General features: G+C 33.1%; 2 protein-coding genes across 4 annotated transcripts; one reads left to right on the top strand and one right to left on the bottom strand.

The window, feature by feature from the left end:
- LOC143230342 (ras-related protein Ral-A-like) lies at positions 1 to 27839 on the top strand. Of its 2 annotated transcripts, none has more exons than XM_076463749.1 (5): positions 1 to 575; positions 17244 to 17452; positions 20118 to 20292; positions 23141 to 23235; positions 23611 to 27839. In XM_076463749.1, the coding sequence occupies exons 1-5, from the start codon at positions 399 to 401 to the stop codon at positions 23675 to 23677; spliced, it is 723 nt and encodes a 240-aa protein (XP_076319864.1). In that variant the 5' UTR covers positions 1 to 398; the 3' UTR covers positions 23678 to 27839. The 2 variants fall into 2 exon arrangements, with proteins under 2 accessions (XP_076319864.1, XP_076319865.1); XM_076463750.1 differs by lacking the exon at positions 1 to 575 and adding an exon at positions 15695 to 15794.
- On the bottom strand, positions 3027 to 14160 carry LOC143230341 (uncharacterized). Of its 2 annotated transcripts, XM_076463746.1 has the most exons (4): positions 13718 to 14160; positions 10233 to 10415; positions 5577 to 5670; positions 3027 to 4277 (listed from the first exon to the last, which is right to left on the bottom strand). In XM_076463746.1, exons 1-4 carry the CDS (start codon positions 14158 to 14160, stop codon positions 4059 to 4061), a joined length of 939 nt encoding a protein of 312 aa, XP_076319861.1. In that variant the 3' UTR covers positions 3027 to 4058. The 2 variants fall into 2 exon arrangements, with proteins under 2 accessions (XP_076319861.1, XP_076319862.1); XM_076463747.1 differs by lacking the exon at positions 10233 to 10415.

Raw genomic sequence — 27839 nt, forward strand, 5'->3', positions numbered from 1 at the left:
TACGAGCAGACGGCTGTAATTGTTGACTGTTCGCTCGTTTGTGTGTCATTTCTTCGAGGCTTATCAGAGTGAGAAGTAGGGTTGTATTTGTTCTCGTTAGTCTTTAAAAACAAAATCTCTCAGTAAGTCTCTTCATGGTAAATTATATTACAACAACTTTCTATCACACGCTAATCCGTATTTCTTAAACAGCCTTCTTCGTTTGAAACGCCATAACAACTGCGTTTACAACTGTTTGGCAGCGCACTCAAGCAAGAGAGGATAATTTGCTTCTGCTTTAAAACTGTGTTGCAGAATTTCATTCCATGGGTGTAAAGTAGTGTCGTAGTATACTTATTGGATATTTTTGTTTGGTTGGTTTGTTTGTTTTTGGAATTGATAGTGGCCTTTACAGAGAAATGACAACAATACTACGTTGTTTTTCTGGCAGTACGTGTAGTACCAAAAGACCCAACACTGATGGGGCTTCAATGGGAAAGACTAAAAGCAATCAGCCGGCTCTTCACAAAGTTATCATGGTGGGAAGTGGAGGTGTGGGAAAGTCTGCTTTGACCTTACAGTTTATGTATGATGAGGTAAGGAAGAAAGTTATCGTTTACCTTTCATAATCTTTAATTGAATGAATCAAAATCAATAAAATTTCAAAAAGTTTGCACGTCACTTTTAAATGTACTTCACCAATTTTACGTAACTTTATTCAGAGTATAATCAACAATACTTATCATCGCGCAATAAGTCTGTCGACTTGAACGAGACGTGTAAAGTAACCATAGCAACCGTTGGGTGTGGCTAGTGTTGATATTGCTAAAACACAATCGTTGTTTTCTATCAGTAAATGACCAACTTTACTGCTTTTTTCTTTAATAGAGAAGCTTATTTAAATGTAATGTTTAAATTAAACTTGTATATTCAGTACAAGGTTTATGTGCACTGTTGACTGAGTCACGTGCTTTTTGTTGTCTTGTTAACATCTGTCCAGTCAATATTTTCAATATTCTAGTAACACTACTATCTAAGACGATATATTGTTCTCGTCCACCAGTGTAATAAATCTAAATATCATATAGCTGTCTTTCGCACAAACTCGACAAACATTGGCTCCAAAATGTCTGAGATTTTCTTTAAAAAATTCCGAGCCTAGTCGTTAGCATGCTCAGACTGTGAATCCGATGGGTGCTATCAACAAGCTTTATTCTTTATAGTCTATCATTTCAAAACTAGCAACAGCTGTGACAAGTTAGCTCTCTTGTTACTTTGCGGTCAAATCCCCAAGTCCTATTATTCGATCAGACAAGAAAAACCCAAGAGCTGGCGGTGGGTGCTGTTGACTAGCTGCTTATATCTAGTCGATCAAATCAAAATTAAGGACGGCTGTAAGAAGATAGCCCATGTGTGACTTTACATAAAAACTATAAAACAAAGAGAAATAAATAATATATTCCATAACTACCGTAAACCTATATATACTTAGAAAATACAGGAGTTTTTACAGGTGTGTAAAACCTGTTGAAAGTGCAAGGTCCGCCGTTCTCCCTGGACATTTTCTCTTCAGTTTTCATAAGACTTTTATTCACTTGTATGCAATTTGTGTTGGCAATTTTTCGATATTGAATGAATTGTTTGTATGAATTTTAAAGTTATGCAACATTATGATTGACTTCTTTAATATTAATACCTTTACTAAGCTTTAAAAATCATTTTTTTCTTCTTCTGGAAATAATTTTAAACACTAAAGAAAGTCCAATTTTATTTTTGTTTTTCGTAACTTTTAAATATAATTTGCCGAATTATCTAACGATTTTGGGGGTATTTATTTTACACACGCACATGATTTTTTAGTATTCTTCCGAAATGTTATCCGGTTTAAATAAGAAAACCGCAGTGTGTAATTTAAAATGACCGTTCTTCACGCAGACCTCTGTAATTTTCGACACTTTGTTTTGTGTAACTTCAAATACTTTATTTTTTAAACCTCTGATTCACTAAAACAAAGAGCACTTATAAACTCGTTAGTCACGTCACTAAATATTCTATTCTAAGACGAAAAGATCAAAGTGTTAGATAACTGTCTTCCTTTAAGTTCAAACATGCTCGCCCTCCCAGCCGTGGGGGCGTTATAATGTGACGGTCAATCCCACTATTCGTTGGTAAAAGAGTAGTCCAAGAGTTGGCGGTGGGTGGTGATGACTAGCTGCCTTCCCTCTAGTCTTACACTACTAAATTAGGGACGGCTAGCACAGATAGCCCTCGAGTAGCTTTGTGCGAAATTCCAAAAACAAACAAACAATCCTTTAAGTATGTTAATTCCGGAATAGTAAAATCTCTGAAGACTCATGTGCTTTGGTACTCTGAGGTACACAGCAATGCCACGTATATGGTACCATCAGGTATATGGTAATGCCAGGCAAAAACAAGAGAGGTGAAAGTTGTCTGTGTATATGTAGAAAACAGGCTCGACGTTTCAGACCAACAAAAGAGTATTTTATTTACAGTTAAAACACATTTAGTTTCACGTTTTAAATGTTACAGCTGGTTTGTGACAAAATACTTTCTTGGATATAGAAAATATATAAATTCAAGGAATTAATAGTTTATGTCTGTCAACCTGAGAACAAGATGGTAGTGATCAAGCAAGTGATATTAATCGTTAATGTCAGTAATGAACCTATGTTCATTTATTTAACTATTTATATACGTATTTATCTAGCTATTAACCTGTAGTGGGCTAGTAAAGGTCGATGTGATTAAAAGTATTATCAATCTCGTTGTGATGCGATGACTCAGCTATTGCGATTTACCGAGTCCATTCTTCGTCAGTGTAAATGTTGTACACCACATAATTAAAAATTATTCAAGTAATTAAAACGAAACAACTCCTAATACATTTATATTATATATTATCGACTTTTGGTTTCGCCTGTATGTTTTAGTTGTTGTTTGTTTTTTTCTGAGCACTTTAAAAATTATAAAAATAAAATGGTCTCCTGTTTGCACTTCATTCGTAGCCTGAATTAATGTCAACAAACTTTTTTTATTTATTATTATTTAAAGTTTTATTATTTCAATTTGGAAGAACATTTATTGCACTCCTTAACTCATTAACCTCTGCCACAAAAGTTCAATGCAAAAAATAAACACACACACACAAACACATATATATATACACATTTCGACTTGACTTTTTTGTTTGATCAATTGGTGTGAAAAACTTGAAATATAATTATTACTTTTCATGTTCTTTTCTCTAATATTTTAAACATTATGCAATAAATGATAAACTGACTTGATTCTTGGAGCTCAAGATGTTATAAAAACTGATTTAAATGACAGGAGAAATCTGCAAAAACATTGGTATCCCACAAGAAAAGATCCACCTTCTGGAATCGCTTTGGTTTAGACTTATCTCGTTTTGAAACATTCAACAAGAATAAAGTTCAGAATCTTACTTATGCATATAAAAGTGAATGATAATAATCAACTATATAAATAACTTTTATTATTCATGTTGCATCTTATTACAAGCTATAATTATTGATTCTTGTTTAAAATAATGACTCAGGCTTTCTGGCCACTTGCAGTTTCCTATCAACTCTTATACAATACCTCAAAATCATTTGTAAAGTATGCATTATTTCAAAACTATTGCCATTAAACCAAATGTAATAGTAACTCCATCCAAAACCCTTCTTTCTCTTCTCCTAATTCTGTACGCCAACCTTTGTTACTTAAAATTAAAACTCTAATATGTGTGTGTGTGTGTGTGACAAGTGCCTTAACTTTAAAACTTACATGTATTTATACCGAGAAATAACAGGACTGCTAAGTTAGAATCAGTCTTCCATAAACGTACGAAATATTACTATCTAATTACGAATTGTGACTCATGTTATTACACTTGGCCTTTTAACATATTGAAAGTCGCTGTATGTTTGTTTTTTGGCTTTCAGAAAGAAGTAAATTAATGGTAACTAATTCGAAGCATGTATCATTTGTTCACAAAAAGGAATGGAAATACTGGAATAAGTATAAATTAACGATGAATCATATAAACCAACAAATTAATAATTATTGTGGTTAACTGCGTGAGTTGTGGCAACCTGATGTAGAGGTTTAACATCAATACTATTATCGTCACAAGGTAGAATAAATGGTCCATCATCAGAATTACACATCAGCCACTTCCTTGTCCGCCTTCTCAAGACTTCTTCCGGAATGTCACCATCCATTCGTTTTCTCCTGTTTCTCATTTTGTGCGAGAGCGTCTTTCTCCAATACACCTAGGAGTAAAATATAAGTATATATTTTCCCCCTTGAAGTATCGACCTATCTAATTAACAAACCTGCATGAATTTTAAAGTTTAATACAGAATATCTTCTGTTTATGTTCCCTGTTTGGTCAGAAATAAATTTAGTGACTTAAGCCGACGAAATCCGAGTTTCGATTCTCCACAGATAATCTATCGCTTCGCTTCGCGCTAAAACCCTTAAATTTCCGACTTGTATGTAAATGCCGTTTGTGATGGGGATCCACAGAGAGCATCGTATTGAGTAAACACGCATTTTCATCTGTCAAATACCCACTTCATATAATCAGCCCAATAAACATTTGATGAAATCACTGGCTTTCTATGTAAAGTACATAAAAAAGGGAATATATATATAGTGCATTAACTGCAGCATTGATGGTATTTATGTTTCCCATTTTGAGTTGACTCTGAAGTTATTACACATTAGAAACTCCCTAGCAAACAGTTATATATTCACAAGCAATTTAGTGCATAAAATAATTCAGAAAAAGTTATTTAAGTTCTGTTTCAAGAATAAATAAAGCCAAAATTAGGACTAACAAATATTTTTATTTCTTGCCTTTGAATTCATATGTCTTACTGTGTGTTAAAGTATAGGGTGCATAATTCTTGTCGTAATTCATGGTATACACACGTTTAACTGATTTCACAACAGTACAAACTGCAATGTCAAGCGTTCCATATGTGACGTCATTTTAGTGTCAACTGACTGACTGCAAGTGGTTCAAACAAGTGATCCCCAAACGACTTGCAGCCCCCTTTCGGGAAAATGACACTGAAGTTTATAATTTCTTCGTAATTAATTAAACACAACTTCTACAAATCAAATCATAGTCATAATACGGCTTTTACAGTTTGTTTGTTAAGAATTTTCAAGCAAATCCACACAACAGCTAATTTCACATAGCCGTCACTAATTTTGAACTGACAAATTAAAAGTAAGACAGCTAGTTTATAACACCCACCGTGAACTTTTGAGGCTCCTCTTGTCTCACCGAAATATGATTTGGTATACTTTTGCAACAATGTACCGTGAGCCATGAACACGTGAATTTGTAATTCATACACGCTATTCACTAAATATGTCTTTATGAACAAAAATAAAGTATCGCTTTGTTTTTGGACATGCTACATCATATCTAAAACACTGATATAACTATGCTTTAAAAACATTTCTAATTTAGCAGAAATTGTGTACATCTTTGTTTTCGATAACATTTATAAACTTAAGATAAAGACTAAGAAAACACATTTTAATATTTCACTCACCACTGCTTCTGAATGTCTCATATCTCCTTTCAAGTGTGGGTACGCTCGTAATAACTTCTCCACTATCTCTTGATACTGTGTGTATGTTGGATAACTAAGAATAAAACATATATTTCAAAGTGAAGGACGTAGGGATTAAAATGATAACACTTACAAAAAGGGTGGTTTAGTCATTTGTTAAAAAGAATCATTTGGCCGTATAATTCATTATTACACGATTAGCCTAATTAAAAGAAAGAAAACAATAGTAACAAACATAATTAAGCATAGGATGTTTTAGAATCTAATGTCCATTATAAATATAGATAAGCAACCAGTACAAAGTATTAATAAAACCAAACTAAATAAACTGCAGGCCTGTACGCAGAATATTTGAAAGGGGAGTTTGGTTTGTTTTGAATATCGCGCAAAGCTACTAGAGGGCTATCTGCGCTAGCTGTTCCTAGTTTAACAGTGTAAGACTACAGGGAAAGGCACCGCCAACTCTTTTACCAAATAATAGTGGGATTGACCGTTACTTTATAACGCTCCCAGGGCTGAGATAGCGAGCATATTTGGTGTGATGGGGATTCGAACCCGCGAAACTCAGATTACGAGTCGAGGGCCTTAACCACTTGGCTATGCCAGGCCATTTGAAAGGAGGTCTACTTTGTTAGATCAAAAGCCAATAAGTATTTGTTCGAAGCGATTTCGGGCTTCAACTTAAAAAGTATCAACAGAAGACACTACCTGCAATTATTTCAAGTCAGAAATGCTAATACTTCATCAGAAGATATAGTATATGCAGAAAACATTAAATACCATAAGCGTGTGTGTGTTTTCCTTAGAGCAAAGCCACATCGGGCTATCTGCTGAGCCCACCGAGGGGAATCAAACCCCTGATTTTAGCATTGAAAATCCGTAGACATACAGCTGTACTAACGGGGGGCGTACCATAAGCACCTGCGCTCTAATCATCTAAACAAAACTTTCACATCACAAAAATAAGGGATTAGGTTAAAACCCCACTCCTACTACGTACGTACGTCTATCGAAATACACAAGTGTCTTATACAAGCACAAAATTCGAAGATAAATGGTATTTTTGTCCAATCAGAATAAACACAGCTAAAATGTGCGAGAAATTGGTGAACTTTCTTTGATCAAATTCGAGGTTTACTAATCCTGAAGCTGGAATTTATTAATGAATAAAAAAATCTGGAAAAGCACAATCACCTATAACGTCGAAAAAAACGTCTCTGGATATACTACAGTGTAAGTCATAATATACACGTTCATAAAAATCTGTCAAAAATTTGTGTAAAAATTGTAGTTCTTAAGGTTTATAACCTTATTTGGGAAAAACGTAAAGAAACACTTAACATTTCGCTTCAGTGTTTCTGAACCTTTCCCGTGTAACATGGATATGTTAATAGGTGCTAAAAATCAAATAAAGTTTGTATTTGTTTGCTCTGAATTTCGCGCAAAGCTACACGAGGGTTCTCTGCGCTACCCGTCCCTAATTTAGCAGTGTAAGACTAAAGGGAAGGCAGCTAGTTATCACCGCCCACCGCCAACTCTTGGCCTATTTTACCAATGAATAGTGACATTGACCACACATTATTACGCCACCATGGCTGAAAGGGCGAGAACATTTGGTGTGACAAGGATTCGAACCCACGACCCTCATATTACAAGTTGAACGTCCTAATCACCTTGCCATGCTGGGCCTTACAGTTTGTGATTGATTCTGATCAAAGCTGCCTCACGTAACGCATTTTAATTCGTACGTGTATTATGGTCTTAATATAAGTGGTTTAACAGTCACCACGAGCAAGTTTCATCAGTTTTCTACAGTGTAAAGCTACACAATCGATTATTTGTACCCTGTCCATCACAGGGAGTCGAACCACAAATTATACAGATTATTAGTATAGACGACCCATGAATCTGAAAGGAAGCAAAAACTTAAAACCATTCACTCTTATATTAGTGGCTTTGATTATTTTTAAATACAATTATCAAAGTATCCCCTCTCTTTTTTTTTCCTAACAAAGGAATGACAAGTATTAACCACTGTTTTGAAACATGAAATGTTTTATTAGCAGCTATACCCAACAAAAATCATATTACAAATTCAAACGTATCTCTCACTCAGTCCTTCCTTCTTTAGCGGAAAACAGGGGCATTCTTTCATCAATAGCAATCTTTTGCTCAGCGATAAATTTGACGATTCATAACGCTAAATACTGGTGAGTACCACACAGATAATTAATTGTGTAGCTTTGTGTTTAGTAACAGCTAAGAAAAAAACCTTTCTCAATAATATTTTTAACAAGGGATGTTTAATAAACGCTCGCTAAAATTTTCAATTATATAGTCGAAGACGACTAGAAAGTTTAAAAATACTTAGCACATTTATGTCATAAAACAGAGGTGTTCAATTACAACTTACGTTTTACGGAGAATACTCTAGGGCTTTCCATACAAACTAACCCGATTTTTTTTTCTCATTTCTGCACCTGTGATTTTTAACCATAAGGCGTTTTTACAAAATCAGTAGTGAGGTACATGCATCTCCCATAACGCTTCGTATTTCGTTAAAAAAATACGTTCAACATTCTACGAACACCTAGTTATGTTTGTTATTTTTAACCTCTGACTTATTTTCAATCCTTTATTAATTTTTCATATACTGAGTTGGTCGAAACAGTTTTACCCCACAAAACGTACGAGAGCACGTGTATGGAACGTCAGAGATTTCGTAAGAAACAAGTATTATAGAAATAACTCTCTATACAAACTTACATGGAACGTCACAGATTCCGTTAGAAACCCGTTTAATTGAATTAACTTTCCACACAAACTACCCTGATTTTTTTTCTCATTTGTATACCTCTACTTTCAACCATAAAGCATTTTTAAAATAGTACTCACATGTACGCATCTGTTCTTGGTCGGGAAAGGATTACAAGTGTTCAACACAGATCACTTAACACGACTTCAACAGAAAATGAAGCAATTTCGTCAGACAAATCGTTAGTTGTTAGTTTTAACCATTTAAGTCTCTTTTTTTTTTCGGTGCTGGTCAGCCAAAATTAATATAAAAAAACATTTATGTAGGAAAGCCGAAGGTAGCAACATTTAGAACTATGAAGAGATAAATAGGCTATGTTTAACCCTCAAACTTTCAAGTTGTTTTTATACTATTAACTACTATAGGAAGTCCTCGTAATACATAACACTGAGTAATTTTATATTCTTGCTAGTTACAACACTTAGTGTAAAGAAGTGTTTGTTTGTTTGTTTTGGCATTTCGCACAGATAGCCCTCGAGTAGCACAGATAGCTCGACTAGAGGGAAGGCAGCTAGTCATCACCACCCACCGCCAACTCTTGGGCTACTCTTACCAACGAATAGTAGGATTGACCGTCACATTATAACGCCCCCACGACTGGGAAGGCGAGCATGTTTGGCGCGACGCGGATGCGAACCCGCGACCCTCACATTACGAGTCGCACGCCTTAACGCGCTTGGCCATGCCAGGCCCTTAAAGAAGTGACAAAACTAATCTTCTGTTGTAAAATACGTAAGAATCCCTATAAGTAATTAATGGGATTAACCGTAATATTGATATATATATATATATTACATTTTTTAATGTGATTTGTATGTTGTTTACTAAGGACCGTGCAACCTACAAAGTTATAGAACTCCAAATCGTTTGGAGCATAGATAGTTTGGAAAAATTTATTTTAAAATCTGATTAATCGGTAATTCTAAGCTTAACAAATGCCGACATGTTTGCACAACTTATTACGACCCTCGTTTCCTTGTAATTGACTTATACCGATGTACCGAACACTAACCCCCACGAAAAAAAAGATAATTACAAAACATAGTCCACAACACCTCATATTTTATTGTTTTAGCGCAGAGCTACCTAATGGGCTGGCTTTGCTCTCATTAGAGCAGTGAATCGAACCCCAGATTTTAGCGTTGGAAATCCGTAAACTAACCGCTGACTCAAAAAAATACTAAATCAAATAAACAAAAGCGTGTAATCACAAAAGCCTAAGCACTATATACATATTTGTTGCTTATTATGATTTAGCGGACAAGTATGCATTTCTAACAAACATACGACTAACCATGTTCAGTTCATGTAGAAGAAATTTAATAGTAATTATTTTTTTTTTTTGTATTAAAGATACCTCACAACTACTAACTCGAGGACTTACGCTGCTTTATTCGAGGATATGTCGTAAGTAATGTACTAATCTACTGTAAACACTACAGTTACCTAGAGTTTATGGTTCAAATACATCATGCTTGAACACGTACATGATACGCCAGTTTGCCATTATGGATCGGCCGTTCGCAAAATGCAAGTGGAACACGTACACAAATAAAACTTCAATCATTCTTTGCAATTGAAGAAATCATTGATATATATACGAGAAACTCTCGTTAACTCATTCGATATTACTTGATATATCTCCTCAAGTGACTCAGCGATAGGTCTGAAGATTTACATCACTAAATACAGGGCTTTGATACCTATGGTAGGTACAGCACAGACAATCTATTGTGTAACTTTATGCTTAACTACAAACAAACAAATAAAATTACTTCATATGACAATATTAGAATATAAAGATCGCGTAAAGCTCTTACAAAGTGTGCCTAACTACTTCCTGGTAGATAGCTTCAAGTAGATGACCCTTATTACATCGACTTAGAGGCAGTTTGTCATCTAAAGCCTTTCTCAGACATGGCGGAAAGAAATGAGTTGGAATAGTGAAAGGCTCTCTCCAGTCATTAGTATTTTGTAGAGTAGGTGACGGAGTTCGTGTTGGACTAGAAAGAAAACAAGTTTAGTTAAAGGAAGCTGAAGCACTTGAAAGATTTGATTTTTTTTTCTTTTGACCTAAATTTACTTATATTTATGTTGATAAATTATTTTTAAAAAATGATGTTTTAAAAAGTAAAAACACTAGAAACTTTATCACATTAAAGTTTTAGATCAAGTACGAGACAGGGCGTAACCTAAGGCTAACATACTGACTTAAAGATCCGAATGTCTGACGTTCAAGATTACAGTATGCCGCTGAACACGTTACGCACTTTCAGCCTTAGACGCGTTATAAAAGTGGCAGTCAAGTAGGAAGTGGATATTCCCGACAGTTCAAAAGTAGAAACAGTTGTGCCTGAAATTTTACGTTTTCTGGCTTGACAGTTTGGCCCAAGTGGTGCAGATAACGCACCATTCAGATTGAAATTTTCAAATACTGGATCAAGTACTAAATAAAAAGTCACATTTAGATTAGATCTATTCTACAATGTAGCGGATTAATCGAATCTCATAACACAAATGTTCCACATCCCGTGCTGCTTTTGAAACTATTCCTTTCCTCATGGGTTCTTACTTAGGACAATGGTTATGAATAAACACCATTGCCCGACATGTAGTTTGTAATTGCAACACGTTTCTTCGAAGGATGGCAAAGTCAGTCTTAGATCATAAATCTTAAACTTTTCACAAACCCTCCAACTGACACGAACGTTAGCTTCTAAGATCGTGTTTTAACTGTGGAAGGCACAAGAATAATTAAGAGATTTATTGGGGGTGGGAGGCCAATGAGATTTTTTTTTCTTTGGTCATCTTTTTCTTTAAAACACTCATTGATTTCGAGGTAAGACTGGAAGCTTTTTAAAATTTACCATGCAATTCTACACCAACTTTAAATCCTTGTTTAGTATCTTGATAAATACTACTCATATAAGCGGATTTTTTATTTATTTTTTTTAGTTTGGAAAATTTTCTGTCGTAATCTTTCATTTCGTTAATGTGTAGTATTGTTTCAGTTTAACATATATAATGGTTTCGAAGCCTGTTGCTATCATACATATTGCACTGTACGAGTTTTTTCCGCTTCCATGAAACGATGGAGGCTCCCTTTTTCCCCATGTTGTATCATTTGGCTCTATGCAATTTGTTTTGCTTTGGCAATATACAGTTGGACATTCTTCTTCTCCATGTTATACCCTTTGGCTCTATACAAATTATTCATCTTTCTATACCAATTTCATTTGTCAATTATGGATGTGGAAATGTGCTAAAGTAATAAATCTACGTGTTATGACACTGTATTGCTGAATGATCGGGAATTCGCCTAAGCCAAATACACTGCTGGCCAAAATTTTAAGGCCAATGAACATAAAGAAAAAATATGTATTTTGCGTAGTTAGACTCGACCACTTATTTGAATAGAGCTTCGAAAGATGAAAATAGGAAAAGGGAAAATAAAAAATAATTTTTATCATTTAATAGGGAATATATAAACACTATAAAATTAGCCTAAATACTAGCTGGTCAAAAGTTTAAGACCATACCAAAAAGAAGTCCTAAACAGAGTAGGAAATGCCCAACAAGAGGTCTCAGTAGTGAGTTGTACGGCGTCATTGCGAATAACTTCAAACATTCGCTTTGGCGTGCTCGATATAAGCGTTTGCAGAAGGCTGGCTGGAATGTTATTCCAAGTGGTGAAGATGGCTTCACAAAGATCATACACTGTTTGGAATTGACGTCTATTTCTATAGACTTCCCTTGCCATCCACCTACAAATATTTTCAATGGGGTTCAGTTCAAGCGAGCATGCTGGATGGTCCAAAAGAATCACGTTATTTGCCATGAAAAAGTCCTTTGCTCTGCGGGCATTGTGGATTGCAGCGTAGTCCTGCTGAAATGCGTTTCCTGCAGAGTCTTTTAAGAAATTTGCAACAGCAGTTTCACAACTCCCAATCTCACCAGCGAGAGCATGTTGATAAAGACTTTCCTTTTGCAGCTTGACAATTCTGCCACGTTCAAACTCTGTCAACGTTTTAGCCTTTGCCATGTTTTACCCAATGTAACACAGGAGATGTTGACAACGCTAATGCTTGAACACAAATGACTCCATTCGTTACGCGTTTACCGATTAACGCTTTGTTTCAGTATTGTCTTAAAGTTTTGACCAGCTAGTATTTAGGCTAATTTCATAGTGTTCACATTTTCTCTATTAAATGCTAAAAGAAGTTTTTTTTTCCCTTTTCTTATTTTCATCTTTCGAAACTCTACTCAAATAAGTGGTTGAGTCTAACAACGCAAAATGCACATTTTTTCTTTATGTTCATTGGCCTTAAGATTTTGGCCAGCAGTGTATATAAGAACTGAACGTGTCACCCATGACATCAAAGTTCGTATGTGTGGCGACGCCCCACTGAATTGCCATAATCATTCTTACGAAGTGCAATTAACTCTCTTTAAAGTATGTGTGAAGTGCATAATATAACAGTTTGAGATTTAATTTTATAAAAACAAGTAACTCTGATAATACTGCTCTATCGAGAGCAGATATATTCTCCAGTTGTTCACAAGTTTATTTATAATTAATTTGAGAACCCATCCCATGTACAGCAGTTATGTAAATTCATGGTTGATGAAAGGTTATCGTAGGACATGAAAAGTTGCTTCCTTTATATGTAATTGGGAAAAAAAAAACCCATAAAAACTGCAAAACACAAAATGTGAAACCTCACGTGTGCAGTATCTCCTCGTGAATCCAACCATCCGTCGTGCTAAATTTCGTGAAAATCAGTTAACAGGGAAAAAAGTAGTGGCAAAACGCAATCAAAAACCACAAAATGCAAAATTTGTGTACCTCCGTATGGACCCAATGAACCTTCATACTAATTATGGCGAAGATCTACCCACACACCCAGCGAAATAGTTACATGGACATACAATATATTATATGTATATAGATTTGCTAACTTAGGGATACGTTTTATAATTCCGTACCCAAAAACCAAACATCACAGAAACCTGCAGGAGAAATGGGACTTTCTATTTTCACTGAAACAATTCTAAGATTGGATGATTTAATAACATATTTTGAAGCATATAATTTTAATTCAATAGGTCACAAATTCATATAATATTAATACATTATCTTACGCGATAATATCCGTGACAATACAATGACGTTACTTTCGGTTAGAATTTCTGTTATGAAAACTCAAACAATACCTGTTAGCTACATGTTATTTTCAACTAAAAACATATTACACATTTTGCATATTTTCAAAAATTGAAAAAAAAACAAAAAAAAAACGTAAACCTTGGTGCTGGAGAGTTTACAAATGGAACGGACGAGCTTAATTCCTGTTCTGTTTGAAATGATACAGATTTTACTGATATAGCCTCAGTTTCCGAAATGTCTTGAGAAGACGTGCAAGGGATGCGAGAAGTATCTGCGATAGACACTTGGTGACTGTTTACTAAACTATATGATGATCTGTCAGGTTGTTGTTCTGGTAATACTGCTTTAGGCACAAGCACCACAAATAGTTTAGCTCTGTCTGGTAAAGCATCTGTGTCCACATCCACAAAATCATCCCATTCTGCGTCAAAAGTTTGAAGCTGGAGATATTTTTCTGATGTATTAATTGCAAAGACTTCTCTGATCGCAGCTACTACCTGTCGCTTCGAAGTAACATTAATCACTTTTTTCCTTCCCTGAAATGTGACGTGATAACTGAAACCCGCACGACAATTTGACATCGTTTAATTGACCTGAAACGAATAATTTTCATAAACAGGTAATAAACCATATATGAATAAAATCACTAAATAAAGCTGTAACACTGTTAAGCTGTGCAGATTTTGAATAAATGTGAACGAAAGCACTACGAATGTAAAAAATCTAAATAATAATAAATCTTGAAAGTGAGAAACAAGTACGTAATTACTTTGAAACGTCACATGGCTTCTACACTATATGATTATTCAAAAAATAGTTTAATACTTAATGTGAGCTCTATAGGTAATGCATTTTTGGAGTATATAAATTAATTTTGTTTGTCATTAAGCACAAAGCTACACAGTGGACTATTTGTGCTCTACTCACCACCGATTTTAGTGTTGTAAGTCCACTAGGGGACATAAATTAAGTAAGAACATTTTTAGTAAAAAAAAATCAATATTTTTATTTCACATACATTTAGTACACAGATAAACTAGATCTGAAAACAAAATATCGTGTTTGCATCAATAATAAAAAAATCTTAGAAGATGAGGAGTGCTATTTGATGAAACACGAAAACAGTTCTAAAAATGGGAGTTAACAAGATATTGTTACAATAAAGACATATAAGACAACTGATCAATTCATCGAAAGGCCCGGTATGGCGAGGTGGTTAAGGCATTCGACTCGCGGGTTCGAATTCCCGTCACATCAAACATGCTCGCTCTTTCAGCCGTTGGGGCGTTATAAAGTACGGTCAATTCCACTATTCGTTGGTAAAAGAGTAGCCCAAGAGTTGGCGGTGGGTAGTGATGACTAGATGCCTTCCCTTTAGTTTTAAATTCCTAAATTAGGGACGGCTAGCACAGATAGCCCTCGTGTAGCTTTGCACTAAATTCAAAAACAAACAATTAATCGAAACATGTAACTGTTTTGTTGTTTTTTTACATTTTCTATATTTAATACACGTATTAAATTTCTAAAGATTTAATTTATAAGACACTACGGGGTATTTTAAAATTATGACAACCAAAAAACTTTTAAGTCTAAGTCCTACACACAAAAAGAAAAATTCAAAAATGTTATATTATAATAAAAACTACACATCACTAGTCAGAATATAACCAATCATACAAAATTGTACTTCGCTATTAGTATTACTGTAAACCATAACTAAAAACAAAAAAGAACACTGAAAAAGAACATCTTTTTCTACAGCTTGATTCCATAAACCGTGGTTTTATTATAACGGGATTATATCAGACACTTTCTAGTCTTCCTAGGTTGAGAAAAAATAACTGCATAAATCTTTACGAAACCTAATTAGTGGAAATTCGCTGTGTTAACTAACTTGTTTTTTTGCGTGTGCGTCATGTTGTTAGGCTTAAAACAGATTGAACTACATGGCAAAGAAAAAATACGAATTGGTTATATACTAACCTTCATATCTTCAACTAGTAAAATAAGAAGGATGATTTCGAACGTACCTAATATTCCACATTAAGTAACAACTAAATATGTGTAAATCGTACTTACAAATATAACCAATGACTCTTTTTTTAATCACCAAGACACAATAATGGCGTCTCCACAACGCGTCATGCAAACTGGAAAATGCTTGCGTGCGCTCCTGACTCAGTATTCAACTATTCGTAACCTTATCCTGACACAAGTACGAATATGAGTCAGCAATGGCGCTGTGTTTTGTTTGTGACTGCACGTTCGATATATTTACATGTAGATATTTGGCCGAGTCATATCGAGGAGCTACTGCTTAAATGTGCAAGATAATTTTCTAGTAAATGTTAAGCCTAATAATTTAAGTTATGGATATCTGTTATGAACATCTTATGTCAGAAATAAATATTGCAAAATATTTCTCACGTTAGCGTTAATAAATGTAAATAGGACATTCCCCATTAGTATCTATAAATATGATTTTTGTGAATGTTGGTGCATAAATTTTGAATTTACAATCTAAGGCAATTCATATGTAATATCAGTCTATATTATATCTTTGTATATTTTTATATGTTAGAGGAAGAAAAATAAATTCACGTATAAGAAATTCGAATGAAAAAAGCAATTGTGTGATATTCGAATATGATAAATTCATACATGGTATCTTATGTTCAGAGCAACATTTCAGAAGAAAAGAATAATCTTATTCAGTTACTGTTATGAGTAGACTTTGTATTATCGTAAAAAATCATCATATTAAGTATTTGTTAAGACTCATGACCTAGCAGTTTTGTCACATATTCAGGATTCCCTATTATTTCCATCTTGTGCTTATGTAATGTTAGAAATGTTGCAGTCAGTACACTAGCAGTCATAAACACCAAGAATAAACGTAATGAATTAATTTTGTTCCAACAGTAGTTGGACTAATTAATTATTACATAAACTTATTTCATCCCAGTTCCAGTAACAGATGATTGTGTTTGATAAAATAATTTAGGATAATTAATGTTAATATATATTTTCTATATATATTACTAGTTACAATAAAGTTTTTATCAGGAAATTTAAATTAAGATGTTCTCATTATTTGTAGATCAGTGGTGTATTTTTGAAATTAAAATGTAACCACTTACTCTTAGATTAATAGGAACTTAATGGAAACAAAGATTTTATTGATATGCATCACAGTTTCAATTTTTTTTATTGAAATATAAGCTTCTTTCATTCATAATAAGCAGTTTTTATATATAAATGACAATGTCTGTATAGTTTTGTCATGTTGAAATATATATTTTATCTTCCATGAAATATTGTCAACTCTGTGATGTTATACATTTAAGTGTTTACTGAAGTGTGAACATTTCTCTGCATACTTTTATTTCATAAAACGTAGCTGTTAATTTTAAAATGGTTGATGAAGAAGCACACAACTGTAAAACATACAGTATCAATATTGCATGAATGACATATTTAAGCATTCACTTAAATCATTATATAGATTGATACAAGTCAAAGGAATGGAATTTTTTTATAAAGGATCTTTTACTTTTTAAAAATATTTTGTACTATTTAAGTTGATTGAAAATACTGTAAAACTGTTGTTTATACATGTTTCAGTCACTAAACGTAAAACAAATTTTAAATTTTTGCTTTGTAGTTTATAGAAGATTATGAACCCACAAAAGCTGATTCCTATCGAAAAAAGGTCGTGTTGGATGGAGAAGAGGTTCAAATTGACATTCTTGATACAGCAGGTCAGGAAGATTATGCTGCAATTCGTGACAATTATTTTCGTTCTGGAGAGGGATTCCTTTGTGTATTTTCAATAATAGAACATGAAAGCTTTTCTGCAACAGCAGAGTTTAGGTATGTGTTTTCATAAAGTTTATATATTTTGAATGTGGAAGTTGACTTCTTTTAACATTTTAGTTGCAGTGTTATCATAGTCTCTGTCCATTGTGGAGAGCTATTTTTGAATATATCCCCTGTTTCAGAACATTAAAACTTCTCTGAAATAGTGTGGTTTAAATAAGTATTGTAAAAATAGAGGTAAAAGAGAAAAAATATCAATAGTGGAGTCAAGTTAGTGAGTTGGAATTATGTAACTGTAAAAGCTATGACTAGGAATTATGAAAAGGAAGATAAAGTAATTAAGAAGTATTTTTGTGTTAATTGTTCAAGATTATAAAAATAAATTATTTTGATATACTAACAGGAGAAAGTATAATTAAAATAAAATGTTAATCACCAATACAAATGATAAAGGAAAGCAGAAGAGAAAGTATATTTGACAAGTTTAACTTATTTTTGAGTATATTATAATTCAGTTTATATAAAGATTGTGTTTTATGTTTGTATGTTTTAAAATATGTATTTATTTAATTCAGGCTACTTATATTTAATTGAAAAGTGATACTTAAACGTTTTTATTATAAATTATCTGTAAAATTACATCTTGGAGAGTAACTGTAAAAGTCATGAAATCAGTAGTAAATAGTAAAGAGTGGAAAAAAAAACAAAATTTCAGGGAGTGTAGCATTGTATTATATGTTTGTGTTTAGATTTATATTGATACACATAGTATTATTGAAGCCTTAGTTGACTTGATTTGTATGCATCATAGAAGAGAAATATTTTATTAGGTAGACACAATGTAGCCAATTAAATTAAAACTGGTGTATAAGTTCCCTCTCATCATGGTAGTTCTGTGCAGCTTTTTTGAGCATACCTGAATGGTGAATTATCTAAATTCTGATATAGGTTCATATCTAGGCATTAACTTCTTTAGTTTCACTGTTTGTTAAATTCTGTGAGAGTGATCAATTATACAGTTTCCACACAAATTTCACCCAAGTTGACACAGTAGTTGGCATTTTAATGTCTGTCTAGTAAATATAAATTTTCACAGGTGTATTTGTTAATTTATGTTTACATGTGTGTAAATAAAAATAATTCATGTGGATAATATAATAAAATACACATTCTTTAACCAGAAAATGTATTTACATTCCTAATATATGGAGGAACTATTAGAATAAAAACTTACTATTTAAGGGATGTGGGTCTATTTCATCTTATTTTGCAACATCTTAATAGCCTTGATATAGCTAGAAATTCACAAGAGTATATTATCATTAATATACTTTACTGCTTTATTAATTATGCCCCTACCAAATACCATTAATATAACAAACTAACAGTAAAGATCCAAGCACTTATCATCTAGACATTTTATTTGCAACAGGTTTCCAGTTTGGCCCATTCATAGCAATATTTTGCTTTCTCTCATCCAGTTACCATACAACCCAATTAACTAGACTTTTCACAAACCCTACAGATACGATTTTATGAGGTAATCTTCTATGTATCATCTCATGAAAAGCTCTTTGAAAATCTAAGCACATCAAGTCTGCACATTTTCCATCATCCAGATACTAAATTTTTTAAGATTTGTAACAGGGTTCCAATGTTTTTTGGATAAGGTCGTCTCAGTTGATAGCGCAAGTAATCTTTGGTAAGATAACAGATGGTAAATTTAATTACATATTAGAAGAACTTATTTTGTTTAATAAATTTACACAGATCTTTTATCAGTTGTACAAAGTAAAACTTTGTTTACTTTATTCACAGTGTTTCCCCAGGTTCACCTGATGCTTCCAGGTAAACCTGGTGAAATATTGTGAATAAAATAAACAAAAGTTTTCTTTGTACAGCAGATGGGAAATTGATATGCTTATAGAATTGATGGGAAAAAAAAAGGAAATTGATATAAAATATATTTATTAGTACTATTTGTTTGTTTCAGGATCTGCAAGCAGCATTGTCTATTTTTGTCCTTTTTTGTTCATTATATATTTTAAAGATTTGATCAGACTCTTTACAAGTATTTCTTAATTTGACTTAAAATTTTTGGAAGTGCTGATTCTTTAGAGAATGTTTTTGTGATATGATGTACATGATTCTCTTGTTGACTGAGCCAGAATGATAAAAGTAAGTTATAATGTTGAGAAGTACATGTAAAGTTATTGAGGTATGAGAATTTGGAAAGGGTTTTCCTCTTATATGAAAATTAAGAGTATGGTGTTGAGTAAAAGAAAAGAGATATGATTGTGCATAAAAATCTTTGTTAAGTGTTTAACTGTGACAAAAAAAGAACAAATAGAGGCCTTGGTTTAGCTTTAGAAATTTTTTTAATTTAAAAGTAAGAACATTATTTTTTACTATATGTATTTGAAGCACTAGTACTGTATCTAGTTTTGTTTTTCTTACTTCATGAACAACATCAACATGTTGGAAAAAGTGGAGAGAAAAACTACTTACTGAAATTATAAGAGAGGCCTAGATTTTGGGGCATATTTTCTCTAGAATGCAGAAGAATTAAAAAAAGACAATTATTTATTCAAGGTTTAGAATGGATCTGTTAAAGTTGTTAAATGTACATGTTGGAATTATGAACTTGCATATTAGGTTTAAAATTTGAAAGCTTAGATGTATTCTTATTACTTTATTTTTCATGATTGTGTTGTTGTAGGGAACAAATTCTACGTGTTAAAGGTGACGAAAACATTCCCTTTTTGCTTGTTGGAAATAAGACAGACTTAGAGGATAAAAGACAAGTTTCTGTTGAAGAAGCAGAAAAGAAAGCACAGCAGTGGAATATACCATATGCTGAAACATCAGCCAAAACAAGAGCTAATGTAGATAAGGTGATGTTGTGGGTTTGATAAGCCCTTTAAGAAATAATTAATTAAAGTAGAATTGATTACTACTTATTGTACATAATTTTAAAATCCTTTTGTATGCATTGATTAGAGTTTAAAGTAAATATAATAAAATGTAGCTACCCTAACATTTTCTACAATATTCATATTAAATGTAAAAGAGTATAGTATTTACCCTACCAGTAGCAACAGCACACTGCTTGGATGACTTAAAAAGCAAAACAATCAGAACACCAAGATTCTCTTCATCCTCAACACTTTTAAGATTATTGCCATCAAAATTACATTTATATTTTAAATTATGGTAGTATACGTGCATTACCTAGCATTTATTTTAATAAACATTCGTATCTCCTATATTTTCCCAACTCAGAAAATAATCCAAGTTCTTTTGTAAAGCAGCAACACCCTCCTCATTGCCAGCAACACCCAAGACTTTAATATCATTATCACATTATGTAATTCACTTAACATTCCTTCATCTATGTCATTGATTTAAATAAAAAAGATCAAAGGTCCTAACACTGAGCCCTGTAGTACACCACCTCACTTGAGACTTTAATCTAGTTTAACAATTTATAACAACTCTCTACTTTCTTCTACCTAGTTACTTTCCTATCCAATGAACCAGCACATACCCCAAATCTACAGAAATTTTTGTAAACTTTTTATGTGCACTTTGTGAAATGCTTTCTGTAAATTCAGATATGCTGAATCCTCACCCTTATAATAATTTACAAAAGCAGTAACCTCTTCAAAATGTCAAAAGATTATTAAGGCAAAATTTCCTCTAGTGAAATCTGTTGACTATCCATCATGTTCAAAACTGAAACACACAATAAACTACTAAGCCAAACATGTGTACATATAATGAAACTTATCATGTGTTCAGCACAGATGGCCCACAGAGGTGGAATAACAACCATTTAGATTCCAGTACAATAAATAAGGCTATTAAAAAAAAAATTGTCCTTATAGGATGCAATCCTTGAATTTGGCTTACAGAAATGCTTTGAGATTTATGCTTTACAATATTAAACTACCAGAATTCAAGTCCCAAGCACTAGCATCCTGATTTAAGATTAGTCAGTGTGTGGAATTGAAGAAATTGGTCACATAGAAAATATTTTTATGAAGGAGTTAAACAGAGACAATAAGTTTATAAATAGATTGTTCAGTTGTATTGAGGTTACATTTTCTTAAAATGTAACTGTGTCAGAGAAACTGTAGACTAACAATACCCTATTAAAAAAAAATTATTTATAGTGCTTATAGACTTGAACTAAAACCTAGCTTGGTAGAATTATTTTTGAACACTTAGAAATGACATTGTCTCAACTGTTTTTGTTACTTAGCTAAACAACTGAAATTTTAAATCATCCTTGGTGGTTACTAGTTTCTAAACTAGGTTTTGATTTACATGTATGTCATTCATTTATACAAACTCTGTATATATCATTGGAAAGCACAGCTTATTAATTTTTTGTGTGTAAAAATTCAAAATAATATCCTAAAAAATAACATTTTATCATAGTCAAAATTTGGTATTTACAATAAAAATCTGAGGAAACAAGTTTAATAATTCCTGTAAGGAAATAAAAATTTCTGTGTTGAACAAGTATATGTATGTGCAAATATTTTTGTAACTTTTACAGTGACAATATAATTTTTGTTTTATTTATTGAGTACTATAAGTATCTATCTTGTGCAGTGCTGAAAGTGATTGCATTGCATAAACTTAATTTAGCCAGCAGTAAAGTTTTAATTTTATCAAAACTGAAAACATACAAATTTTGTGTAGGTTTGTGTGTATTATTTACAAAATTTGTATTTAATATTGTTGGTTTCTGACTTGTAGCTGGAAGAATAGAAGGGGACATTTAATAAATTACTTTTCATGAAATTTATGTGTTATATATTTATTAGGGGGCTGAGTACATTACATTAGAGTAATTCTGGAACCTCGTACATCATTACAGTCCATCTGATCATATATGGTTATGTTCTATCTGACGATTTTGCATTTTAGCTTCCATTGAGAAATGATCTGTCATAAGGCTGTCATGTCAAAATTGTATCACTTCTCCCTGAACACTTTCAACAATCCAGCTAGTGTACATAGACTGCAGTTTCCCAGTGACCTTTTTAACAGTCTGATCACAAAGAAATCCCTAAATGATGCATCCAGTGATTTGATGAGTATGTCTATATATGGAATAACATAAATACCCATTTTGTTATTCAGGTCTTAAGGTATGTGATAGTTGAATGGATATGTTATGGAAGCAATTTATGTCACTTTTTTACATGCATATCCTTTTTTATCATAATGTGTACTGTTACCTGGGATATAAGGACAATTCTTCCCACTGGCCTTTGTGTTTGTGGATTCTCATCTGTTAGAAGACATCATGCTCTTACAATGCTTGGGGTATGACTTGTTACATGACTTTTTTTTTAATAGTCCCAGAATCCTTAGTTGATCCATTTTCCTGAGTTTACTAATCTCATTAAATACAAGAGATACTCTATCTTGGAAATTCTGAATCCTTGATCTGAACACATATTTATGGTATTTTGTTTTGGAAAGAGTTGCCAGAAGCAATTAATTTTTGGTAGGATCACACTACCTATAAAATTACAAACAATGTCAAAATTTAGTTCTGGTAGATGCTGTTCCTCTGGAACTTTATATCAACTGTGTTTGTCACATGACATGCTGACTTGGATATTCAAAATTGTTTTAGTACAACTCACTTGACTATATAGTAACACAAGTTATTTAGATAAAAATTCAAAGGTTCATTAAAATTTTATATTTTTGTATTTACAGGTTTTCTTTGACCTAATGAGGGAAATCAGAAACCAGAAGTTGGCAGAAAATAAAATAAATAATGGTGCAACAAAACTAGGACAGTATAAGAAAAAGTGTGTAATTTTATAAGAAAAACGTCATTTTGTCTTGAACCCAATTTCTTTTAACAAATTATGAAGAAAATAATTTATTACAATGTTAAATATTTAAAACTTAGTAGCATACAAAAAATGGATCACATTTTTAAAATTTCAATAATGATTGCAAAATAAAAGCAGGGCTTCATTTAGATAATGCAGGAGAAGAGGGTTATTCTCCCCTATGCACACTATCATGTGTTTATTTTGGAAACAATACATATAAATAATATTTTGAATTTGTAAAGTGTGTATTCCTATAAGAACATATAGGAAATAATAAGAGCAAATATTTCAAAATGACTTATTTTTACAATTTAACTTTTAATAAACTAAAGAATATCTTTTCAGACCATGGATCACTAACAGAAGTTTCCACCACACCCCATTGAAAGCTGAAATGCTTCTCCTGAATTAAAAAAAAGAAAAGAAAAAGAGAGAGATAAAATTACAGCTAATTTTGTTTCTCAATGACTGATTATCTCAGTAAGTGAATTAGCAACAAATGTAACTAAATAAAGTTTCACTTAAATAATACAGATGTAATTCTATGTATGTCAGTAAAGATCAAAAGAAAGAAGAAACAGTTTTTCAGAACTAAAATCAATATATTGTTAATTGGAACAGCTAAAATAATACAAATTAAACAATGGACTGCATCTTGTCACTAAAAAAACAAAATGTATTATTATGACATGTGTGAGCATATTTTGCATTAAATATTTGTTGCCTAATTTTCTTGTCACAAATAATTGTTGTTTTTTTGTAAGTTATTTATAATGTTAATTATGTATGTATGCGTTTTCAGCCAATAAGCAATTACAGTTAATTTCTAGTTCAATTTAGGGAAAAATATAAATGCTCTAAAATATACTGTTTTTGAATTTTTAATTTAAATATATATTTGGTATTTATGAAATATAACTATATATAGTTGTAGCATAGGTTTTTCTTAGTACTTTGGAGAAATATTTCACGTATGCTTTTAGCTTTGCGCAAAATTCAAACACAAACAAACAATACTTGTCCAAACATGGTAATCAACTCACATATCCTTATTTTCTTTAATACTTCTGCTTAAATAGCAATTATATTTTATGGATAATTTATCAGATAGTAAAACTATCTATGCACCTAATGATTGTATGAAACAAATAACAGTAAACAGTAGTTGTGGAATGGGCTAGCATGTTAGTCTAGTTATAACAAAATAACCTTATGATCTAATTTACGTTGGCACACAAGGCCTGCGAACTTGTTCACATATATTTGAAAAGACCCAGTAAATCCAACTGTTATTCTGCTGCACGAAAACAATATATAAAGACTCCTACATTCATGATTTTTTTAACTATTGCTACATATATTACTGTTTTGTAGGATGCTTTTTTTTGTTTTTGAATTTCGCACAAAGCTACTCGAGGGCTATCTGTGCTAGCCGTCCCTAATCTAGCAGTGTAAGACTAGAGGGAAGGCAGCTAGTCATCACCACCCACCGCCAACTCTTGGGCTACTCTTTTACCAACGAATAGTGGGATTGACCGTGACATTATACACCCCCACGGCTGGGAGGGCGAGCATGTTTAACGCGACGTGGGCGCGAACCCGCGACCCTCGGATTACGAGTCGCACGCCTTACGCGCTTGGCCATGCCGGGCCTTTGTAGGATGCAGTATATGTTAGTGGTATAGTTAGAAATTAGGCTAAATAAAAATCGAAAATTGGAAACTTACTGTGTTATTGAACCTGTCACAGCTAAAGTAAACCTTGAAAGAATCAAATTGCTGATAAATATATACACTGCTGGCCAAAATCTTAAGGCCAATGAACATAAAGAAAAAATATGCATTTTGCGTTGTTAGACTCAACCACTTATTTGAGTAGAGCTTCGAAAGATGACAATAGGAAAAGGGAAAATAAAAATAAAAACGTTTTTAGTATTTAATAGGGAAAATGTGAACACTATGAAATTAGCCTAAATACTAGCTGGCCAAAAGTTTAAGATAAGACCATACCAAAAAGAAGTCCTAAACAGGGTAGGAAATGCCCAACAAGAGGTCTCAGTAGTGAGTTGTACGACCATCATTGCAAATAACTTCAAACATTCGCTTTGGCATGGTCAATATAAGCATTTGCAGAAGGCTGGCTGGAATATTATTCCAAGTGGTGAAGATGGCTTCACGAAGATCATACACTGTTTGGAATTGACGTCTATTTCTATAGACTTCCCTTGCCATCCACCTACAAATATTTTCAATGGGGTTCAGTTCAAGCGAACATGCTGGATGGTCTAAAAGAATCACGTTATTTGCCATGAAAAAGTCCTTTGCTCTGCGGGCATTGTGGATTGCAGCGTAGTCCTGCTGAAAGATCCAGTCATTTCCACACAAGCGAGGGCCTTCAGTCAATAAGGATGTTCTCTCCAACATGCCAATGTAGCCAGCTGCTGTTTGACACCCCTGTATAACCTGAAGCTCCATTGTCCCATGAAGGAGAAAGCATTCCAGATCATGATGGAACCTCCTCCATTGTGTCGTGTAGAAAATGTCTCCGGTGGGATATCCTTATCGTGCCAGTAACGTTGGAAGCAATCCGGACCTACAGGTTATTTTTTTTTCTCATCAGAGAACGAAACCTTATTTCACCTTTCTACGTCCCATGTTTGGTGCTTCTCAGCAAAGTTAAACCAAGCTGTTTTATGGTGTGACCTTTGAAGACGTTTACAGTTTTTAAAGCCTTTCTCTCGTAGATCCCATCTTATTGTTCTTGAGCTGCATTCTGCGTCCGTAAGGGCCTTAATCTGGTTCGATGATCAGCTGGTGTTTTGCCAAACAACCTGTCGAATCCTCCTGCTCAACACCAGCGAAATTTTCTTGGGCCAACCACTTGAAATTCTCGTTCCGCATCCCTCAGGGTCTTTGAAGAAATTTGCAACAGCAGTTTGACTACGCCCAATCTCACCAGCGATGGCACGTTGAGAGAGACCTTGCCTTTGCAGTTCGACAATTCTGCCATGTTGAAACTGTCACCTTTTTAGCCTTTGCCATGTTTTTACCCAATGTAACACAGGAGATGTCAGTGGAAGATGTTGACAACGCTAACGCTTGAACGTTACGTGTTTACCGATTAATGTTTTGTTTCAGTATGGTCTTAAACTTTTGACTAGTTAGTATTTAGGCTAATTTCATAGTATTGACATTTTCCCTATTAAATGCTGAAAAAAGTTTTTGTTTTTTTTATTTCCCCTTTTCTTATTTTCATCTTTCGAAGCTCTACAGAAATAAGTGGTTGAGTCTAACAACGCAAAATGCATATTTTTTCTTTATGTCAATTGGCCTTAAGATTTTGGCCAGCAATGTATAACCGTATACTCCTTGAGCAGTAATGTAGACCAAACGAAACTAATGTACAAAAGATGTGGATTGACGTGAAATGTTTCCTTATAAAGATTTTTTTACATGCTGTAGGTATTAATTGTGTCTTCAATTTCATGTTACTTGCTAACGAGTTTTTAAATCTTTTATCGTTTACATGCGAAAAAACCAGGCTCAAATTAGTCGCTACGGCACGAAAAGTCACACACAATGAATAACACGTTTTCTTGACGTGTAATTTCCGATTCCACACGATTTAATAACGTTTCGTTAGTCTTTATAACTAATACATTTTAATATTTAGAAATAGCTTTATACCTTTAAAAAAATTGTTATATAGAACTGTTCTCGGTATTATTTTCTAAAAACCTTAGTTAAAATGTTACTATTTTTTATTATTTCACGTTTGTGGCCTATTAGTTAGTGTGTTCCGAGGATTTTATGTTCATTTTCCACATCCGAAAGAGGAAAACAAATTTTTTTTTAATTTTGTAATTTCGCGCATAGCTACACGAGGGCTATCTATGCTAGCCACCCCTAACGACAGTGGAGAGAGCTAGTTATCATCCCCCACCGAAAGTTCCACGTTTTGAAGTCGTATAGTACTGTGAGAGTGACAGTCGAATCCTACTGTTCAATCACGCAAAAATTGGCGGGGGGTGTTGTTGACAGCAGTTTTCCTCTAGTTTTTCAGTTCAAAATTAGGGTGAATTTTTCTACAGATATGTTAGTTAGAACTCTAGTCTATAAACGTAATTGTTTTACTATAAGTATATGGTACATTTTTTTCAAACTTTAGACTAAGTGTTTCTAACGTATAGTTTACATATATTTCTATGTGCATCAGTGTGTGCGCAAAATCCCAAAGAAATAAAACTGTTTTGTAGTTGTTGAATTCCAGTATACATATTCAGTGTTATTATATTGCTAATATTAGTTTCTTTGTTTAGTTTTGTTTGAATGTAAAATTAGTGAAGTGTTAAGAATTAAATATCGCACTGCTCTCATGCGGTGTAATTCGTATTAGCACAATGAATTGTTACAAGGTGTATGTTAGCCAATGTATTTCAATAAAAAATTGCTTATCATTTCGTAACTAAAATATAATATTAACTTCTATAAAGACACACACATATGTTGGAAAACATCTTTTGTGAAATTTATTTTGTAAAGTTTCTTTATTTCGCAATAAATATAAAAACGTTA

This window comes from Tachypleus tridentatus, chromosome 10 (assembly GCF_004210375.1).
Source record: "Tachypleus tridentatus isolate NWPU-2018 chromosome 10, ASM421037v1, whole genome shotgun sequence".
NCBI classification, from domain to species: domain Eukaryota; kingdom Metazoa; phylum Arthropoda; class Merostomata; order Xiphosura; family Limulidae; genus Tachypleus; species Tachypleus tridentatus.